The sequence below is a fragment of the Oreochromis aureus genome, linkage group 13, assembly GCF_013358895.1.
Source record: "Oreochromis aureus strain Israel breed Guangdong linkage group 13, ZZ_aureus, whole genome shotgun sequence".
NCBI lineage: Eukaryota > Metazoa > Chordata > Actinopteri > Cichliformes > Cichlidae > Oreochromis > Oreochromis aureus.
The window spans coordinates 8,406,430-8,428,043 of record NC_052954.1 but is presented as its reverse complement, the minus strand read 5'-3'; the positions used below and the strand labels follow the sequence as shown (position 1 = coordinate 8,428,043).

The 21,614-nt window shown below is 39.1% G+C and overlaps 1 protein-coding gene across 1 annotated transcript in view; it reads right to left on the bottom strand.

The window, feature by feature from the left end:
- The window catches only part of LOC116311326 (gamma-aminobutyric acid receptor subunit pi), a 54,895-nt gene extending 34,520 nt beyond the window's left edge, over positions 1 to 20,375 (bottom strand). Inside the window, exons 1-2 of the mRNA XM_039621997.1 lie at positions 20,173 to 20,375; positions 16,415 to 16,504 (exon numbers count right to left, since the gene is read on the bottom strand). Of these exons, the coding sequence (XP_039477931.1) occupies positions 16,415 to 16,467 (53 nt within the window). The 5' untranslated portion in view covers positions 16,468 to 16,504; positions 20,173 to 20,375. The remainder of the gene's footprint in view (positions 1 to 16,414; positions 16,505 to 20,172) is intronic.
- Positions 20,376 to 21,614: the final 1,239 nt, after the last annotated feature.

Here is a 21,614-nt window from a genome sequence, read left to right as displayed (position 1 = left end):
ATTTGTGTTTTAAATGTAACAAACTCGTTCCTGTGCTAAACATGCAAGCATATAATCCAATTTGTCATTAATCACTAACTGGCACATCATAAAGCCAAGAGATGACAAGGTGGACCCTGAACTATTAAACAGCTAAAATTCTGAAGCAAAGGTGCTTTCAAAACTGCAGCTACAGGTCTCCTCAATTCCTATACCCATGAGAGTGCTGTTAAAAGAAAAACTGATGCAACACAGTGGCAAACATAGCCCTGTCCTAACTCTTTTTTTAACATGTTCAAAGTCAGGATTTAAAAAAAACATATAAAGAAGCTCTTATTTTCAACAATAGATGTGTCAATTCAGACTTTTCCATATCACCTTTGAATGCCCTCTGACATATTTAAATTCAGAATTTAATTGCTTACAGCACCACCACTATCAAAAATTATCCAGTATTTAATCAGTGGATTTTTTTCCTACTTCTAACGTACAAGCTGTTGCCTAGAAGGAATGTATCACCCATATTTTATCACCCATAGCAAAGTTTTTCCCTAAAGGGGCGATCGTGGCTCAAGAGTTGGCAGTTCGCCTTGTAATCAGAAGGTTGCTGGTTCAAGCCCCGGCTCGGACAGTCTTGGTCATTGTGTCCTTGGGCAAGACACTTCGCCTACTGGTGATGGCCAGAGGGGCCGATGCTGCAATATAGCAGCCTCACTTCTGTCAGTCTGCCCCAGGGCAGCTGTGACTACAACTGTAGTTTACCTCCACCAGTGTGAGAATGAATGAATAGTGGAATTGTAAAGCGCTTTGAGGGTCTCGAAAAGCGATATATAAAAAATGCAATCCATTATTATAAAGGGCTAATTACCTGCATGCCTATTTAAACAGTAAACTAAAAAATTTGAATGAAGTGGACTCCAGTCTTCATTTGAATTTTCTGAGTATGTTTTAATATTTTGGTTTTATGCACAAGTTATGCATGTAAGTTATATGCAACATTCAAGTCCTGTCGCTCTTAAGTCTATTTTCACCTGTTTAGCAGGAGTGGGCCCAGGTTTGACCGGTGGAATTGGATGTGGTAGCCGCAGCGGTCATGTCAGTGGGGGCGATCCAAGATAGTGGTATTTATACTGATTGATGCAAATACTAATTCAAATGTTTTTTATAAAAAACATTTCTACTGACGTAAATAACACTTACACTGTCTTATAAGATGAAGCTAGAGAATGTCACTATCTTTAAGAAGTCCTTAGGCCCAGGCATTCAATAGATCACTCTACCGCCTACCCAAATGTTGTTGCAGGCCAAGCACATACATTCCAATTTCTGTTTAATCAGTTTTCTGTTATGAATTCTGGGATAGGTTGGGCCAGGAAGGATACACCCAGCCCATCCTTCAAATCTGGGGAAAAGGAGGAAGCATTTGGAGGAGTCTTCCACTATGTCCCAATTCATAGGCCGCATCCTTTGGCCTACGTAGGCCTTTGCGGTCTACGTGGGCCGGGTCCTTCGAAGACTGAGAAGGCTGGAAGTGCAAGGCTGTGAAATGGGACAGTCTAGCCTTCAGATTTGCGCCACCAGCTGTCTCGATGTAGTTTAATAAACTCAGCCGTCTGCTCCTCGCTTGCTAATGTATAACACAACATTGGAGTATATTATCTACCATCACACACTTTAATCAGTTTTCTGTTTGACGTTTATTCAGCTGTGTGAAAAGTATAACTTTAATCTCAGCCAAACCAATTTACTCAGGAACTAATAAAACACTGAAAAAAGACAAACAATAACATTTTTAAGTTATCTAAGTGACTTACATAATTTCCCTTAGGGATCAAAAAGTATTCTGATTCTGATTATATATCATGTTTAACCTGAGTATTGAAAGACCGCAGGGGTCTGAAAACAATGTGCTGGGAGTTCGCTGTTCTCGCCGGTTCTAGTGAGCCTCGACCTCCCGGTTAGCTATCAGGCTGGTGGGTAAAAGATCTCTCCGAAAACGTCGGAGCACTTTTGCAAATATGTGATGTCTTGATAAACCAAGCAGACATTTGAAGTTTACAGAGCTACATTCTCGCCTGAAAATATCTTAAAAGTTTATTTTGTGACCCAGAAAGAGTAATAAGAGTAATATTGAAACTAAGTAGCTGCCGTGATTGTTGGAAACTGGAATTGACTGGGCCACGCTATAAATTTTGGGATAGGTTGGGCCATGAAGGATACACCCGACCCATTTGAATTCTTCAAATCCTGGGAAATGAAGGATGCATCTGGAGCAGTCTTCGAATTGGGACAACCTTCGTCGCGTCACTGTTACGTAATCAGCCTATAAATGCGGCCTCTGAAAGATGTGGCCCCTGAATTTGGACCCAGCTACGATACCTGAAACTGCTTCTTTTTCTTCTTTGGCGTTTAACGGCAGCTGGCGTCCTTGTAGATGCATTGCTGCCATCTTCTGTTTCAGTCCGTTATTACACTCTTAAATCCTATTTGAAATCCTACCTATTCCTGCATCTTTCAGGATCTTACAAAGCTTCAAACAACGCGTCAACTATTAAATTAGCCATCGACGATTTCGATAGTCGACGTAATCGTGACTAGTCGACTAATCGTGGCAGCCCTACTGCAGACCAGCTTGAAGAACATAACAGACAAAAGGAAATGGTGGAGTCTCAGGTATTTAACATCCACTCACCAACTAGAGTGACTCTCCACCATTTGGCTTTAGAATTGAAGAAGCTTCTCAAAAGAGTGATGAAATTTCTTCAAGAAACTTAAAGAAGTCCTGATGCTTTCTTTCCAAGCTCCTTAGACTACCATGACTTGGATGACTAAGAACCTACACAGACAACTTCAGAGGTCCTGTGTTCATGTTCTGATTGGTCAGAACCATACTAGCAACATAGTGACTCACCAGAAGTGCTTTGTCTGCTCAATGAAACTGTGGGATTGACACCATTTTCTTTCCCTCTTGGATTGTCACTGTGTTAGAATATAAGAATATAAATTTCTGGATTTCTAACCAAGAGACAGCACAACAGACTGAAACCAAGCTGAGCTTCCTGTTTTTCACAACTTGGTTAATGAACTAGTTGTTCTAAAGCGCTTTTCAAAGAACTTCATACTAAAAGCCTTTTTCACCCATTCACACATATCTAATATGTGTATATCTAAGTGCTTTCTATCTTACACTGTATCAAGAGCAACTCAGGGTTCAGCATCTTGCTCAATACATACCAAGAACCTTCCAGTTAGTTGACAACCTGCTCTACCTCCTGAGTGACAGCTACCAACTTGCTTGATGTATGCAAGGAAAAAGAGCAAGGGAAATACTTCCCAGTTCTGCACAACAGCTTAGCAAATGTTTATGTATGCGAACATAGTTTTTATGAAAGAAAGTAAACCTGGAACATCTTTACCTGTGCCTTCATAGTAGGCAGGAAGAGGGCCATTGTGCAGCATATGCACACAGAGGATTAGTGTTTACTTGCTTATGACTTGAGGATGAGTCAAATGATTGCAGGTTATTCAAAATTAAATATAATGCATCAAGTCTTTCTGGTGTCTGTGTTTACCGATTTGGAAGACCATTCTGTGAACATACTGTTTGAAATGTCAACTAGATGGGAGAAGGTACTTTAAAGTCTGGTTTTGAACTTACATTAGAAAACCAAATATGCAGTCTTGTCTCTTTAATTTCATCTATTAACCATCTGTTGAAGGGAAGAGTTTCACATGTTCCTACATATTTTTTAGCTTCCCTACTGAGAAAAAGATGAATAGGTTTCTCTAAGAAATCAGCAGATAACAACATCAAGAAAAATAAAGCACGTGGAAATCGAAGTGAGTACTTTTTGCATCACAATGTACTGTTTTGAGTTTTAAAAGCCAGCTGAACTAATTTTGAATTGAACTAACTCACTCAATTTCATAAAGGTGTTTTTACTACTAGCCATGAAGACAAATGACATTCTTCCAACAGGCTGAACTGCGAACAGAATGTGAAACGTAATGATGTGAAATCTTTGCTGCTGTTAAGAGTCTAAATTAAATTGGATCAAATGGACTGAAATGTGTTGTTGACAGAAATTTTAGGCACCATCCTGCCAAGACTGCATTCAGCGAGTTGGATTTTCATTATGGGAACTCATCACAGATACATTTTCTCCCTCCATGGGTAGTCTTTAATTACTCTCTGAAATTTTTCTTGGACATTTCAGAGTTATGCCATTACTGAGTTAAAAAAAAAAAAAGAAAAGAAAAAAGGTGTGAAATTAAACCATCCTGAAAAATCCTATCACCAGGATAATTAGCTGTGTTTTCTTTTTAACACCAGATGAAAGAGAGTAACAAGCATGCTAATGAATTCCTACCAAAAGTATCAGCTTATATAAGTCAGGGGGAGTCATGCAGATTTATAAGGTATTATTAGTGGTTTTGCAGTAAAACAGTAACATCACTGTACAGTTAACAATGCAAAAACTAGGGATAGAGAAGTCTAGTTCATATTTTTATCCAGTCTCATAAAAGGGCAAATAATTAGTCTAATGTAAGAATGTGTGTTCAGATCAATCAATCAATCAATCATGCTCTAATAGGAGTTTCTGTTTGTGTGTAGGGCAACAAAACTATGAAAGAATAAACCACAAATAAAAGTACATTTCTAAGTTTTTGACTGTATTTCAGAGCAAAAAGTTACTCATATCAAGACAAAAACAAAAATTATTGAAAATCTATCACACATAGCAATTTAAATCTCCCTCATCACAATGGCTAACTCTCAAATTAAAAGCTGCTTAAAAGTCAAGCCGTGATATCGGGGTTGTGCAGTCTTGATTTCACTTTGGTAAGTATGGCGGGGGATGCTGGACAGGCTTTTTGCACCCAAGCATATGGTGAGGGCTCACTGGAAGTGTCTGGCAGAGGCCCCATGTCTGTGAGAACATGCAGAACTTTGAAAGCAATACAATAGAGGCTAGGAACATCGAATCGAAATGGACAATGTTCCACATCTCCATCCTTGAGGCAGCTGAACAGAGCTGTGGCTGCAAGGTGGTTGGTGCCTGTCATGGTGATGATTCCCAAACCAATGAGTGGTTTGGACCCATTGAGAACCTTTGGTCCATCATCAAATGTGAGATTTACAAGGAGGGAGTCTCATCTGTCCAAAGAACTTGTTCCAGATGTCTCTGAGTTTGTGCAGATGCAACTGGCCAAACCTAAGTGGTGCAGCCATGTTCTTTTTAGAGAGAAGAGGCCATTCCAAACAAGCCATACTTCTCACTGTTTTTTCTCACTGGTGTTCACATTTGCTGATGATCAGTTAATCAACTATATCTGACCATCAGGTGATCTCTTGCCTTCCTAATTCACATGGAGGCAGCAACGGTGTGGCGAGTACTGCGTGTACCCTGTGTCTGCATTTTAGCTTTCACAAAATAGGCAACAATATTATAAAGGGTGGTTTTTAAAGTATTTATTTACATTAATATTTACTTAATATGTATTTGATTGTTTAGTGTTGCTGGTGAATAATTGATTATTATTATATTTTATAAGTAATGTGTTCTTCTGCCAGCTTGTAAAAACCCAGAAAAATCTTTTGAAGCTCCTCGTGTTGAACCTTCTGAGCCCTCAAATGATTCAATTACACTGCTGCTTCTCAGTGTTATCCTAGGATCATCAGAAAGTAAGACCTATAAATCTATTTTGTATGAGACACCCACCAAAGCATTCAATTTTCAAAAGGCTTTTAAAATGGAGGAGTAATTTTGTTGGTGAGGGAGATCCAAAGAAAACCTCTGTGATCTTCAGTTTCGAGCTGTTGTGCGATGGGATAAGCTATCAGCTAGAGTACTATCCCTCTCAAGGCAGGGAATATGCTTCTTTGTTAAATCTTCTTCTACCAACTGCTAAGATTTTAAGTGCTCAAAGGAAGGCAAAAATGAGATCTGTGATGATTAAAACAAATGACTGCAAATCTGACTACAAAACATTGTCATGGTAATAACCATGTTATCTGTAGCGCCAGCTTTGTAGTAGTCTGTAATGTGAGATGGACCCTAGAGGACCTTTAGAGGCGCTTAGGCAAAGATACTTCTTTAAATTCCCCGCTTGGAAAATTGAATCACTTATCACAATTCACAAAACATAGACAGAAAATGGTGGCTGGAATGGTAGCTTAAAGGTTTTAAGCCATAAGTTGGTGGGTTGATATGACGTGCACTAAAATATGGGATACTGAATTTTACATTTTATGCGATAGACTCTTGGAAAATGCAGCAACTTTTCAACTTTTAGAAACTTTAGATAATATGTAATTTTCCCTACAGACACATGCAATATTTTATCCTGTTAGAAGCAGTCATCACAAGATGGCCAAAAAGGAATGGTTATAGTCAGCAACAATACTCAGGCATGCTGCAGTGTTTCAAATATGTTCAGTTGGTACAAAGGAATCCAAAATATGCCAAAACAAATGAACCACCAAAAACCTGAGCCACTGATACAGGGCAGATTGGAGCCATGCTTTTGTGTTCTTTATGCTAAATTCTGATCATCCAGTGTTGCAGCAGAAATCAGACCAGAGAAAGTTTTTATTCCAGTGTTCTCATGTCCGATTTTGGTGAGCCTGCTCTAACTGTAGCCTCAGTTTCCTGTTCTTAGCTGACAGGAGTGGCACCCAGTGTGGTCTTTGGTTGCTTTAGCCCATCTGCTTCATCGGCTGGGTGTGTTGTGCATTGTCCACGAAGCCAGGAGAGGGTTCTGCAGGAAAATCTAAGCAGATCAGCAGTTTCTGAAATACTCAGACCAGACTGTTTGGGACCAACAACCATACCATGTTCAAAGTCACTTAAATCACATCTCCCCCATTTTAATGCTAAGGTTGAACTTCAGCAGGTCACCTTGACCATGTCCACACACATAAATACACCGAGCTGCTGCCATGTACCTGGCTCATCAGATATTTAGGTTAATGAGTAGTTGAACAGATGTGCCTAGTGACCATTGGCTATTGAGTGTATATCTATTTTGATGTTTTAATGTTTTAAATTGTTGTGATTGTGCGTTGCCACAGATTATGTCCACTAAACATTGTATAGGGGTCAGTTGTGCAAAGAGATTATTGCTTCTGGCAGGTATAAGTGATCTAACTAAATGTATGGAGTTTAATGATTTACAGTCAAAAGTCTCTCTGGAAATTTAGATTTTCTATATGCACGAGAGAAGCACAACAGCAATTTTATTAAACTTGATCATAATGCATCATCTAAATGAATCTTCAGCTTTACCAGGAGGATATATTAACTAAAATAAATACACAGTGTAGCATTAATATTCTGAGCAGAGTTGAAATCGCTCATCAAAAGATCTTTGTTTCTTGGAGAAAGCACCAGTGGTAGAAACAACCAAAAGCACAAAGCAACTTTTCATATCCTTAGTCATAGTAGAGGTGGTTTCATAAGTTTTTGTACATCACTCCCCGATGTCTGCTACAGTGCAGGCAAGTACATATGTGCTGCTGAGGGGTTTAAGGCAAAAATTAGCAAAATGTAAGAAAGAAAGAAGAAAACAGTACTGATGGTGCTAGCTGTTTCACATATTAGCAATAAAGATCAGGTATTGTTTTTAAAGCTGCCCTTTGTCATAGCACAAAACAGGAAACTGTCCTGTTCTCATCCCTGGAAATATTCTGGTTTAGGCAAGAGGTATACAGCATGAAGAAGGTAGGATACGTGAATCATCCACAAAGTTACCTGCTCAGGTCTCACATGAGCCCTTTGTACTAGGTAGGTTAAAGTCAATTTAGTGTCAGGTGTGACTGAAACACCTGACATAGTTGCATTCTCATATGCAGCCACTCTGCTAATATCTGAGTTAAGGTTTGTAGTGAGTATATGAAAACAGCTTATGATAAAGCGCTCTGAAAATGGAAATGGCACAGAAACTATACTGAGAGAATATCTTGTTTGAGATAGAGGACCTACAGTTAAACTTAATGACTGGTTTAAAGTTCAGCTTTTCTGCAGAAAATGATAAATGACGGCTTTCAAAGAACATCTTCTGCATGGCAAGACAATTACTAACAGCTGTTGTTATTAAAAAAGAAAAAGAAAAGTGGATTTTGTGATATTTGTGGAACTCAATAGCCTCATTAGTTAACTCAGAGGAAGCTGAGTTTTTTTTTAATATTCTCTGTATATTCTCTGTTAGTGCCTTCTTTGTTAATCTGTTTCTCCCCCTCTTTGTCTCCCTCTCAAACACACACATATACACACACATATACACATATAATAGTTGCCATGTCTGAGCATGACTGTCCCTCCTCTCCACTTCCCCGCTGACCTGCACTCACACTGTGCTTAACGATCCAGTCCTGAATATGCTTCAGTTTATCTCAGGGTTTCAACTCCTCTCTCTCCCCCTCTCTCACTGTCACACACACTTACACACACACACACACACACACTTCTGAAAAGCTCTCTGGAGGGCACAATGGGGTTCATTTTATGAATTTTGTTGCTTAAATAGGGCCACTTTTGGAAACGGCAACACACTGTCCTCTCACATGCTTTATTGATTTGTTAATTACTTAACACAGTAATTTTCTTGGAGGCAGCTGTTGAGGAAGTGCATGAGTTCCTTGCTTGGGCATGGTTAGTTGTCACACACTGTACACTGCGCTCAAGTAAAACTGAACCACCATGCCTGGGCTGGCCTGTCCAAGAAGGCAAGCTTTTCCTAACTGTGCCCACATACGGTACGCTGAGATCGCACTAGTAAAAGCGAATGACCCTTGGGGGTCAAATGTGCTCAGGCGTGGTACAGATTACCTAGTGTGAGTACACCCTTACTTACATAGCTGCGTTGAAATAGAGCAAAAAATTCACATCAGTGAGCATATTTCAAAGCCATGCACTCTCACCATTTAACAAATGAGCCTATTATTTAAAAACCTGCCACCTTTTATTTGTGGACAAGAAATGTTTGCAGTAATTGCAGACTGATTCTGCTTTTACCAATTCTTTGATTACAAAACAAGGAAACAGCTCAGGTTTAAGCATTCTGCTGTAGTTTTAAGCCACTTGGTATAAAAGCTAAGGTCTGCCCTTATGTGTTTGTTGTCTTTCAGTCAAGCTGTAATCGGCCGTGGCATCAGCTCAGAAACATCAGTGGTGTTATATTTTGGTAACTCTTGACATCAATGAAGTGACATCAGTGAGCAGCCTCGAGCATCAACTTGTCAGAGGCAGCACAGCTACAGATCACTCTTCCCACTTGTTGAGGTCCAGTCCCTGGATCTGACATAATCTCAAGTCATACCTTTGCAATTCCACTTTCCTTCTAATCCACAACCTCAAAAGCTCCTCTTACAGTAGACATGATATGGTCCTTTCAATGGAATATACTTTGTTTCTCCAGTGAAAGAAAAACAAAATATATGATACAATGTTCCTTTAAGCCAATTACTTCTTTACCACTGTATCTTTTTGTGGCGTCTTCCTTGAGACAGTCCAGTGCTGTAATTATCCAAGCATAGGGATACACTAATCTCTCCAGTCACAATCAATAAAGCTGACATAGAATGGATTTCTATACAGGAGTAAGTCATGTCTCTCCAGTTAAAGCAAGAAAAGCATAGTGTAAGCCTTTAATCTGCTTGTAATAGGCTTCAGTAAAATTCTAGCCGTCCCTTCTGTAACCATTGCACAGAAACCATTGGTGCCTATATGCAGTATTATGGTGCTACTTTAAATTATTAAGCCTCCATTGAAACAGATTAAATGAGAAATCAAGCCTGGCCGCTTTGATGCTGGAGCTCGTGTTTGCAAATGTGGGTTGCTGAATGACTTGCAGAGGAATACGTCTGGTTACAAAATCAAAAATATAACCTTTAACCTAAAGCTGCTTCATCAAATAAAGGACTGGCTTTACCGTGGATTGCAGTCCTTATTAGACTAAACCCTTCCACATGAATAGTAACTGCTCGGTCATAGCTGACCTGACTAATCTATGCACGTCACACTTTGCCCACTGTTATATACAGTGCTTAACAATTTTATGTGTTTTACTTATCAAAAAAAGACAGTAATATTTTAGAGATCTGTGTAAAAATCTGTTTAAAACTAAGAATTATAGTTTTTTTATTAATTATATAACAAAATGAATTCACGTTTTATACCATTGTGCTCATACCAGCACACTGGATTTATCTGAGAGGACAGAAATTAATCAAGCATATCACTCAACCACTAACACTAATGTTTCTGTTCAGGGCTGTAAGTAAATCACTGTAATTTTACATCTTTATCAAAAAATCATGATTAGCTTTACAGTTTTTCCTAGGGTGATTTTTAAAACAGCAAATTTAAAAATTCATTGATAACAACAAAAATGAGATTTCTGCATTTTAAAACTCGTTTCAGTTAAAGAGGATATGGATAAACCATTTCAGAAACTTAACTTAAAAGGATAATTTTTTTTTTTGGAGCCAACTTTAATCCTTACTAACTGCAATTTCAAAGAAAATAATTCTTCTCAACTGGGGTGGCTACCCATGTTATACGCAGCATGCCGACCATCTTCTGCATATGTATATGCTGTCTGCAGCATTGCAACAGTTAACTAACAATCTTTAAATTTGCTAAACAAAGCCACAGATGATGATGACAAGTTCAGCTGTGATCTTCAGTCTCTTTTATTCAATTTCCCCTTTTGTTCTTTTACTTCAGGAGAAAAACATTGCTCCAGTGCTGCCGGGATTTTCACCAAGTGCCACACAGATGTGAGAGGAGGCATGACTGACAGTGAAGCATTCATAAGCATGTCTCTTATGGCTCAGCTACATTGGTGGTGTACCACATCCCCAACAAAAAGCAAAACACCAGACTCTAAACAGATCATTCCTACTGACTGTGTGACCTACATGACTCAAACTGCTTCAGCTTGTTACCTGTAATAAAGCTTTGCCTTTTGCTCTGTCTATTAAAGCGTGAGAGCTGAGCACTAAAAGGATTTGCTGATGGGACGCTGAGCTTCCGTGTTGTCCACACTAGGAAAACATCAATGTAATATTTGGACTGGATCTTGTTTAGATCCTGACTCAGAAAGCTTGATCAGGTATTTGCGACAACGAGACAATCAGTTGATCGGCATACTATCCCACCCATAAGCACCCATTGCTAGCAGATAAGCTAACATGCGAACATCTTTGTTTGTTTTAATAATAAATAATAATCAAGTAAATTTATATTAACTGATGTATTTATTTTGTACTTTTCTTAACAAAATAAATTTTTATTCATCTTTAAATTACTCACACAACTTTGCCTCTGAAGCACAAGATGAATGCAGTTAAAAACAAAAAGAGAGGTTGGATTTATCACTCAGGAGTAATGTAAAGGTCTGCCAAATGATCAAAAAGAAGAGATGGAACTGCAACAACCTAACAGACCCACAGCGCTTTCCTTCTAAAAGCAAGAGCCACACTAACACACTAGAATCGTTCATCATTTTGGTAGTCTGAGCCGACTGTCCTACATATATGTCTTGCAAACACAATGCTGCAAACACAAAACAAACGCCAGAAATTTCAGCCCATTGTTTCATTTTGGGATGCACATTGTTCCACTGAAACACCTCTGCAAATACAAACACAAGCCAAGGCAGGACAAAGCTGCATGCTAAGCTCTTTCTCATTGTTTCAGATGGGTGTCAGTGATGGCTGACTCTTTTTATAGTGTGTTTCAACATCAAAGCTCTGCACTAGAGGTCAGGCTACAGCAGCTGCCTTCTTCCTGTATACTCTGTGTTAGCCTAGTTGAGACTATACTTTGGCTCAGATGTTTACATGTTATAGTGGTACCACGTTAATTTTACATGGTCACTGTCTTTGTTTAGCTATGTTAACGTAAAAATAAATAAAACCTGATCTGAAAGAGAGTAAAAACATTCTGTTACTGTACTAAAGAAGAATTTTCAGGTATCTGGACTTTACTTAAGTATTTATTTTTCTGAAAACTTTTTACTTTTACTCTATATATTACTCCACAAATATCTGCACTTTCTACCCCTCACATTTTCAATACAGGCTCATTACTTCTGACTCATCCCTGTCATTTATAGTGTTTATACTCAGCGGTTAAAGTAAGCCGGAACGAGTGCAGGTGTCTGTAAGTTGTTGCTTCAGTACTTTAGCATTTAGCTAGCACTACAGAAGAGGTGTGAGCAAAAGGAAGTTTTTTAACCATCAGGTAGTTTCAAATGCAGCGTTTCTATCAGCTCAACAAACATCAGCAAACACACAAACTGTTTGAGTGCAGTTGGTCGCACAGTGTGTTGTTAGTTTAAGATCCAGCTGCTGTATATCCAGGAAGAGAAATGTGTTATTTAATATTATTTGATATTTGTGTTATTTAAATGTTGCATGACAATATACAGTAGTTGGATGGAATAAAGAGATTAGCTTGCTGTAGTGTGACGAATATATAATAAAGCACTGTGTCGGACTGGTGCAGAGTGGCTTTAGTACTTACGGATAGATTAATTCACTGAATTCAACCCTTATACCAGCTGTAGGTCTAGTATGAGACAATATACACTATACTACTAGTGTAGGAAATGGAAGCCAGCCAAGACAGCTTGTGAAATTGTTGACATGTTGCTCATTCAGTTTTGTAAATCCACAAAGAGCAGCAGGTCAGCTGATCACAGCCTGTACACTATAAAATCTACTGGAGCTCACGCTAGGAATTTTTGAGTTGGGATTCTTTTCCCCACACTGAGACACTGCAACTGTACTTAGGGTTGTCCCACCTTTTGAATTCCTGCTCCCTTTAAGGGTCCTTAGAGCTGATCACCTTGCTCCATCTCACCTTACCGCTAGCATACTCTTTACATCAGTGAATCATCTCCGAGGCCTCCCTCTTCAGCATCCTTTGTCCAATATATGCACTATCCCTCCTCTGCACATGTCCAAACCATCTCAGGGTTGCCTCTCCAACTTTGTCTCCAAGCTGCTCAACCTGAGCTGCCCCTCTGATATACTCATTTCTAATCCTGTCCATTTTAGTCACTCCTGGTAAAAATCTTGTCACTTTCTTCCTCCCTTCACCTCTGCCACCTTCAGTTCTACCTCCTGTGTTTTTGCCAGTGCCACTATCTACAAACCATCATAGCAGGTCTTACTACCACCCTTCATCTAAATCCCTTTCCCTCTTGCCACTATCCTTCTGTCACAAATCACCCCTGACACTCGTTTCCACCCGCTCCACCCTGCATGCTCTTCTTCACCTCTCTTGTCCACCATCTATTGCTCTGGATGGTTAAACTCATTTAAACTCATTAACCTTCAATATTCCTGCTTCTATGTTTCCTTTTCCACCTGCCTCGCATGCATTCTGATTTTCATTCTTCTTTCCACTGCATACCTCCACCTCTCCAGGCTTTCTCCCACCTGCTCCCTACTTGCATTACAGATCACATCATCTGCTTACACCTTAGTCCTTAGAGACTCCTGCCTGACCTCATCTGCCAGCCTGTCCATCACCACTGCAGACAAGAAGATGCTCAAAGCTGATCCCTGATGTAATCCCAGCCACCACCACTGTCATCATACATGTCCTACGCCAACCTCCTATACTTCTCAGCCACTCCTGACTCATATATACACGATCACAGATCCTCTCTTGGCACCCTATCATATACAGTGAAGCTCCTCCTGACCTCCCCTGTACTTCTCCAAAAACATTTTTAAAGCAAACGTCACATCTGTAGCGCTCTTTTTCGGCATGAAGCCATACTCCTGCTCACTAATCATCACCTCTGTTCCTTTGACCTACATGTCCATTGAAATCGGCTCCAATTGCCACTCTTTCCCCCCTGGGGACACTCTCTACGCTTCACCTAACTTCCTCCAAAATTCCTCTTTCTCTTCTAACTGACATCCAACCTGTCGGGCATACATACTGCCAACATTAAACATCACCCCTTCGATTTCCAGCTTCAAACTCGTGATCCTGTCTGACACTCTCCACCTCCACAACACTGTTTATATACTCTTCCTGCAAGATCCCTCCTACTCCATTTCTCTTTCTATCTACACCATGGTAGAACAGCTTCGATCCACCTCGAGTGCTCCTGGCCTTGCTTCCTTTTCCACATCCCCTGCACACATTATTTCTACTTTCTTTTTTGCCATAATACCAGCCAGCTCTCTCGGTTTACCGGTTATATTACTACTATACTACATTTAAAATCCCTACTCTCATTTTCACATCTGCTTTTCCTTTTCTCCCGCTGCCTCCAAACACGTCTTCACTCTTTCCTATTCTTTTTGTCTTCAGCCAACAGTAGCACAGTTTCCAGTTTCCAGTGTTGTCTCACCATCACATTCACAACCCCCAGAGAGGAGAGTAGAGGGGGTCCACAGCCCAGCTGTTGAAATGCAAGATGAGCGAAGTGGATTCAAGAAACTCTTTCTTTGACATCAGCTGTATCAATATCAAAGTGTATAGATAAATATAGGCTCAGTCTCTTTCACCTCCTTTTCATGTAAACCAAACGGGCATATTCTTATTCTGAGTGTCTATCAAGACTTTTACTTACAGATTCCAGCAGGCTACCATTAACTATAGAGATCATTCTGTCAAATTGTGAATCAATCAGCCTCATTGATGTAAATGTGTAAATGCTGTGATGCCAACTGTGCATAACGCTTTGTGATTAATGCACAGATACTGCCAGAGAATGTATTGATTATAAGAACCACCGATAAGCTCATTTCTGCGCATATCAGCCGGCATCCACCAAGGGTTAAAAATGAAGCCATTGTGGAAGTGCCATCTTGAAAGGCCAAACTTAAACTAAGAAACTAGTGATGTGTGATACCACTGATTTCTTTTCTCATCCAATACCAATAAGTAAATTTCAGCTTTGAATCAGCAATACTGATCCGATACCGATACTTTGTAGAAAAACTTAATGTGTTTGGAAAATCATACTAAAAAGTAGTGTATGCATCACCATAGTGTATGCTAATTTCACCCTAGCAGCACTTGTCCCTCTCCTCCTCAGGTCACCACCAAATTCTGTGTTATAATTGACTTTTGTTTGTGTTTCACAAGATTTGTGGCCTTGCCACATGCGTCACAAACCATGTCTTGGCTGTTTGTGGAGCTGAAAGAGCTCCACACATGACTCCACGAGTGAGCGAGCCATTTAAATAGCCGTATTTCGTACCACTATGACAGGCAGAAGAAGAATCCGATCTGCACACCCCTAAACCGACATATTTACAACCTGGAAGAGTTATTTTAGTATCAGTTGGTAATTTCCCTCTTCATAAAAACAGGGTGGAGACTGACATGTAGCCAGCAGCTGTCTGCTAGGCCTCACTTCTGTTGAGTTATTGAGCTGGACCTCTCAACCTGCGTTCTGAGGATGTTGGATGATTTTAGTAAGTGAAATTCTACTGTTTTCCTAGTCTGTTACTTGAAATTAATTAGCAGGTATCTGTATGTGCATGTTGCCCCCACAGAGTTCATACAAGTACCTTGCTAAAAAAAAGTTTGTTTGCTAGCATTAGCGTATACTAGCATTAGCTTATAACTTAGCACTTTGTCTACTCTTACAAATACACAAAAAGGTAAATAAATATATTATGATAACGATCCAAATCCAGTCAGTGATTTCAGCGTAGTCAAGTCAATCTTTTATATACAGTCTATGACATGTGCTTGTCATTGGCTCTTTATGGTTAGATCACTTCCAGGTATGCTGGGATTTCTCATGTGAACAGTGCCTTTGTAGTCTTATAGTCTAAATCTGATTTCTTTTCTTTTGTGCACCATTTTTGACTTTTGAGCAGACTTATATTTTTAATATAAATGTATATTTTAGAAGTGTTTAATAAATGAGGCCCTTAGGTGGCAGGAACCTGCCACAACACAAAAATCCCATAGCTTTTTGTGAAAAGAAGTGCTGCACTATACAGAGCATATCTTATAGCTGGTTTCAGTACAACCCAGAGGGTTTGTCTTATCTAAAATGTGCATACTGCACTCTATAATTTGAGAATAAACTGCAAGAAGAGCACAGGCTTCGGTTCCCAATGGCATACAAATGTGCACCAAAGCATCCCATCATTCTCACCATATGACCTCTGCAGGGATTTTAACACCAATTGTATCCATGTGGTGCTGGATGCTGCCTCATCGATTCTGCTCAGCAGTGTCATCAGTGTAGGCATGGAGTTTCAATGCTTTTTGCTTGATGCATGGAGAGTTGTTATTGAGTATTGATGGTTTACACGAAAATGATGCGACTAAGTATCTCCTCCTGAGCTCACTGACTACAAAGCTTTGGTGTTGTTAGAAATTAGAATCTGACATGGCTGATGACTTTGTGGCTGTAGATCCCAGTGGTTGTCCTTTCTTACCTGCTAATGAGGAGTACAGTGAACACGGTTCCTCCAGATACAGAGAGAGCCATGGCTGCTGGAGGAGTGAAGATGCCAAGTGGAGTTTATCTGGAAAAAGGGCACACAAGGGAGAATAACATGCAGTTTAATGGGATGCAGGTAATGATAGCAGTCAGGAAATATAGATTGTGCTGCACTTTGAAGACCAAACAGTTTTATGCATTTCAACAAGGATGCAGGGCAGGACTTGTGCAGGATCAGTGACTTCTAGAGCTTTGCCTTCCAGCTGGCAGGCAGCACAGAGGGGCACATGTGTGGCCCCCTTTTCCTGTTCCAAATGTTTAAAGTCTGAGGTTCCAAAAATACATATTTTCTCTTTACTCAGATGATTTTCATCACCCAGGTAATGGTGGTTTCTCTGTGCCACTTGGTTATCTTTAATAGATTCCCTCAAACACTGAAATGTAAGACACTCTTTCTTGATGTATTTCTAAATCACACAGTAGTGAATAACTGTGCTGGTCTGCCTTAGGGATATTCTCTTGGCAGCATAATGGCCTCCTGTTAATGATTTCACCTCAACTCCAAGTCTGGCACTGAGCTTGGGTGAAAAGTAATAAAGCAATTTCCAATGTCCTCTCGTTTCTTATATCCTCCTGCACTCCCTCTCTCTCTCTTTTAAGATAAAAGCGCATTGAAAGCCTTCAGAGACCAGAAAAAACTGAGACCCAACTTGCCATAGATGGCAAGTTGGGTCTCAGGAAATATTTAATGTAAAGTTGAAAGCAAACTTCTGTGGCTATGGTGTTAAAAGTGTCTTTACTTTGGTCCAAGCTTGAACTACAGTAAATCCTGTTGGTGGTAACATTACATTTTTAGGTAAGGGATTGCATAGCAGAGGGTAGACAGTTCTAAAGCAGGTAAGAAATTCCTCAGTCCCAACAGGTTTTACAGTAAAACATGTATAATGTATACACAGTAAGGGAATACTACATGAATATATGAAACTGGGAATTCAGAGATACATTATTGAACACTAGGTTTCTCCTATTCTCTGCACACATAGTGACACTGAGGACATATGTACTTATTCAGCCATTTTGGTCATAAATGCAGAAAACATGGTGAAGACACAGTATGGCCGACTTCCTGTCTCTGCTCTCGATGACACAACTGAACCTGACAGAAATGCAGCGAAGTTTTAACTTCTCTCTCACTTCTTTCCATTATGACTCACGGTCTGTTGATGTAAAACTGCATGTGCTCTGAAGTGGGCATATATATATTTTTAGAACTTAAATCTTCTTTCTTGTCTTTGCACGCAGTTAAACTATCTTGCAATACTAAACTGAGATTTGATTGCCATTGTGATGACTAAAACAAGGTCGATTTTTGCTTTAAAATGACTTAAAAGGCAATGTGCTACATTTTTGGAGTAGCACTTTGGATGAGACTGAGATATGAGGATGAATAACAAGGATGTGGTTGGTATGGTCGAAACTGCAGTGCCAACGATAAAATACAACATGTGCATCTTTAAGGTACAGTGTGTAAAACATCACAAGTGTAGTTCAACTGAATTCAGTTTTCTTACCCCTCTCAATTCAAGTACATAATGCTATCTATGGTGGCCCATGTAGGACAAACAAGCCTGGCTGGTAGTTATCTGTTCACATCTATTTACTCAGGAGGTAAGCTGTAAAACTTTGTGAAAGTTCAATACGAGTCAACGAGTCAGTGAAGCTCACTTCTGTCTGATACCCATGAACTTTTCTGTTGGTAAGAGCTGCTGTTTTTGTTGTTGTTGCTGTTAGCAACTGTTAGCCGCTGTTCATGAAACCTTCTTGGAAGTGGATCGAATATTGTTGAACTCTTATCGAATAAAGTCTCATATGATGTGAAAATATATTCAAGCTGCTTCTCAGCCATTAGCTGGCATAATGATAGCTTATAACCAGCTGTTGTTGTTGTTTAACCAGCTTATTGTCAGCTGTGTGAAAACATGACTAATTTGCTGACAATGAGTAATAATGTGTGTAATTATGTTTATGAACATTTTCATGTGTTAGAGCCCTCACTTCAGTTCAAGAGACGAGTCTTGAGTTGAGGTGAAAGACAAAATGAGAAAAAGGCGAGGAAAACACGCATGTACAAATATTAAAGGGTGCAACCACTGCTTGTGGTTTTTAAATTAAAATTAACATAAGGTGTACTTCATATGCAGACTATCTCTAGCCACACACACACAGAATGGCAATCCATCTGTATTCAAGATGACGGGACAAACCGGTGCTGCTCCTGTGTGTTTTTAATGGATTAACTCGAAGTTCATGAGAATGCATCAATTTGTTGAAAGATATATTATGTAGTATATTTATGATTGAAAAGTTTTTTCCATTAAAGAACCTCAAAAAATGACAGAAAAATTCTGTTAACTTTCCCCCTATTTCCAGTCCAGAACTTTAAAGGTCCTTTTTACAGCTATCCCCCTACTATTCCCGTTCGGCATTTAATGTTTTTTGGTTTCTGATTCTGACAGACTGCTATTTATTCAAGTTCTATCGCAGATGAACAATAAATACACAGAAATATACACAATAGGGTCATAAAGTAACAGATTAAATAGTAGAATCACTCTGGTTTTTTTCTCACCAGGTGTAGAGTAGCTGGATTCGTCTGTCACTGTCTGCAGATATCTTTTTGATGTCTTGGTTGTATTTATTTACAGAGTACCAGTGCAGTACAATATTAGAGAAAAAACACAATGATCCCTTCTGAGAAAGCACTGTGAAGGGAGGGTAGGAAAGAAGAACTCCTTTTCAAGGTAAGAGATCTCTGATAAAGCAGGGCTCAAGGAGGGATAGCCATCTGCCTCGAGCTGGTTTTCATATTTTATAGTTATATTTTATGCATTTGCCATGGCTTAAAGGCTGAATTATCACATTCTGTTCTGGTCTCCCTCTCTCTCTCTCTCTCTCGCTCTCATATATTAGTAAGTTAAATATTATCTTAATTTACCAATGATTTTAATGTAATGATTTTACTGAAATGTAATGATTTTTTCTATATGTGGTAGTTACGAAACACCATTCAATAATAATAAAGTAAAATCATTACAATTTTGATTTATGCTAAAAGAAAAATAATACGCAGATATATGAGTGTCTCGCTTTTGGACTGGTGCACTGTTACATAGAGCAGTAAACAATATATACATTACTGCAAATCAAACAAAATTACTGCCCATCAGAGTTGGTGGACTTAGTGGGAGAGTAATTTCAACATAATAGAAGACTGAAATACAAAGTTATGCCAACTCACCTGACAGCAGTTCAGCCTGTACCTTAGAGTACTTTACTGTAACCTGGAAAGCTATTCAGCCAACCAGGAATACCTATTTGAAACCTGTTTGCAGTGAAGTCTATAAAAATAGGACTGTTTCAAAAGAGGATCACTTCAAGTTGTTTTAAGGAGCGCTTCCATTTGATGTGCTCTTTGGAAAGGATACAAGTACAGATACGTGTGTTAAAAAAAATCCAGTAAAAGTATTGATCAATTTCTTTACTCAAGTAAAAGTGAAAAAGTACAGGCTCTGAAATGCACTCAAAGTAAGAAAGTAAAAATTAGCTCCCTGAAGGACAATTCTACCATCCATTTTTATGCACAGGTAACTGGACCTTCTGCTATATTAATATGACACAAAAATGTATTTATATAAATTATGACATCACACATTTAAATCTGCAGTTTATCAGGTATCACTGAGCAGTCATTACCTTTAAATTTGACCTCTCTTCTTCCTTTCCTGTCTTTCTCCATCTCTGAGCGCAGTTACCTCTCTTTTGTTTCTCTGCCTGAGTAATACAGCAGCTGTAACAACACACTGTGACTACACACGATGGGTCTGTGTGTGTGCTGATGTTTGTTGAGATGATAGAAATGCTGTTGAAACGTTATGTCGTGGAGAACCATCACTCCCTTTATGCTCATTCTACTTTAGCGCTAGCTAACAGCTGACTACAACATACACCTGCACTCGCCCCGCCCACTTTACTTGTCTGTTTTGAAAATATAAGGAATACAAAGCACAGATATTTTTCTTAAAATGTAGGGAGTGAAAGTAAAAGGTTGTCAGAAAAATAAGTAAAGTAAAGTACAGGAGGTGAGTTGGCTTCAAACAAATGATGAACGCACAGAGATCTGTGCAGAATATGCCGTGGTAATCCCACTCTAGCGGACAAAAACAGTGTCTTTGTCCGCGCAAACGCGCGTTGCAACTTCTTATCTGGTGCGCGTCTTTTATTTTGACAGCAAATGCGCACCTGCGGACCACTTATGTGCACCCCTGTTTATAAAGACCTTTTACTGGTAAAAAAAAAAAAAAAAAAAAAATCGCTCACATCCTGTGTGGAAGTTGAAGGTGGATTTACCCCTATTGGTGAAACACCTATGGAAAAGAATTCAGTATGTTCATGGATGCTTGTCCCTGATGAAGGCTTCGGATGAACACGTTGGACTTTTAAGTTAAATATAGCCATGTCATGAGAATAAAGGCATTTTAAATTTATATGAAAAGAGAGTGCCTTGGAGTTTTTGAATATTTCAGCTTACAATAAAAGGATAATCACATTATTATATAAAAGATTTAAAAATGTTACAAAATAGCTTTTTTGCAGTAGAAATGACTGTGTGGTATAATGAAATGACATCATTTCTGATCATCTAACAATATGAGGATCATTGCCTATTACCAGAACAGATTTAAGAATTACAATAAATGAATGTCAGATTTTCGACAACAGTCATGTCAAATGTTTATACTTGTGTATCATGAAATGTTTCTGAGAGTTACTTTGTCTGTGGCTCTACACACACACTTACTCAGTGAGAAGTATTGGGTCAGACAGAAAATGATAAGACTGCAGAATGATTTGTTTTGGTTTTCTCAGCAGGTGTATTTGGACTCATCTGTCACTGTCTGCGGATAACTTTTTTTTATCTTTGGGCAAATGTAAATAAATGACACAACACTGTCAGACAGGCTGTTTGTAGTCTTATTTCACAGCAACAACACAGTACAAAACCTCGTACCAAAACACATACAAATGTGAAACTGTGAACATACAGGGCTGCCACTTTAAGTACTAAAGATCTCCCTACCTGTTATTTTAAGAGACAAGACAACACTGTAAAAAAAAATTGTTGCGACAACCCAAAA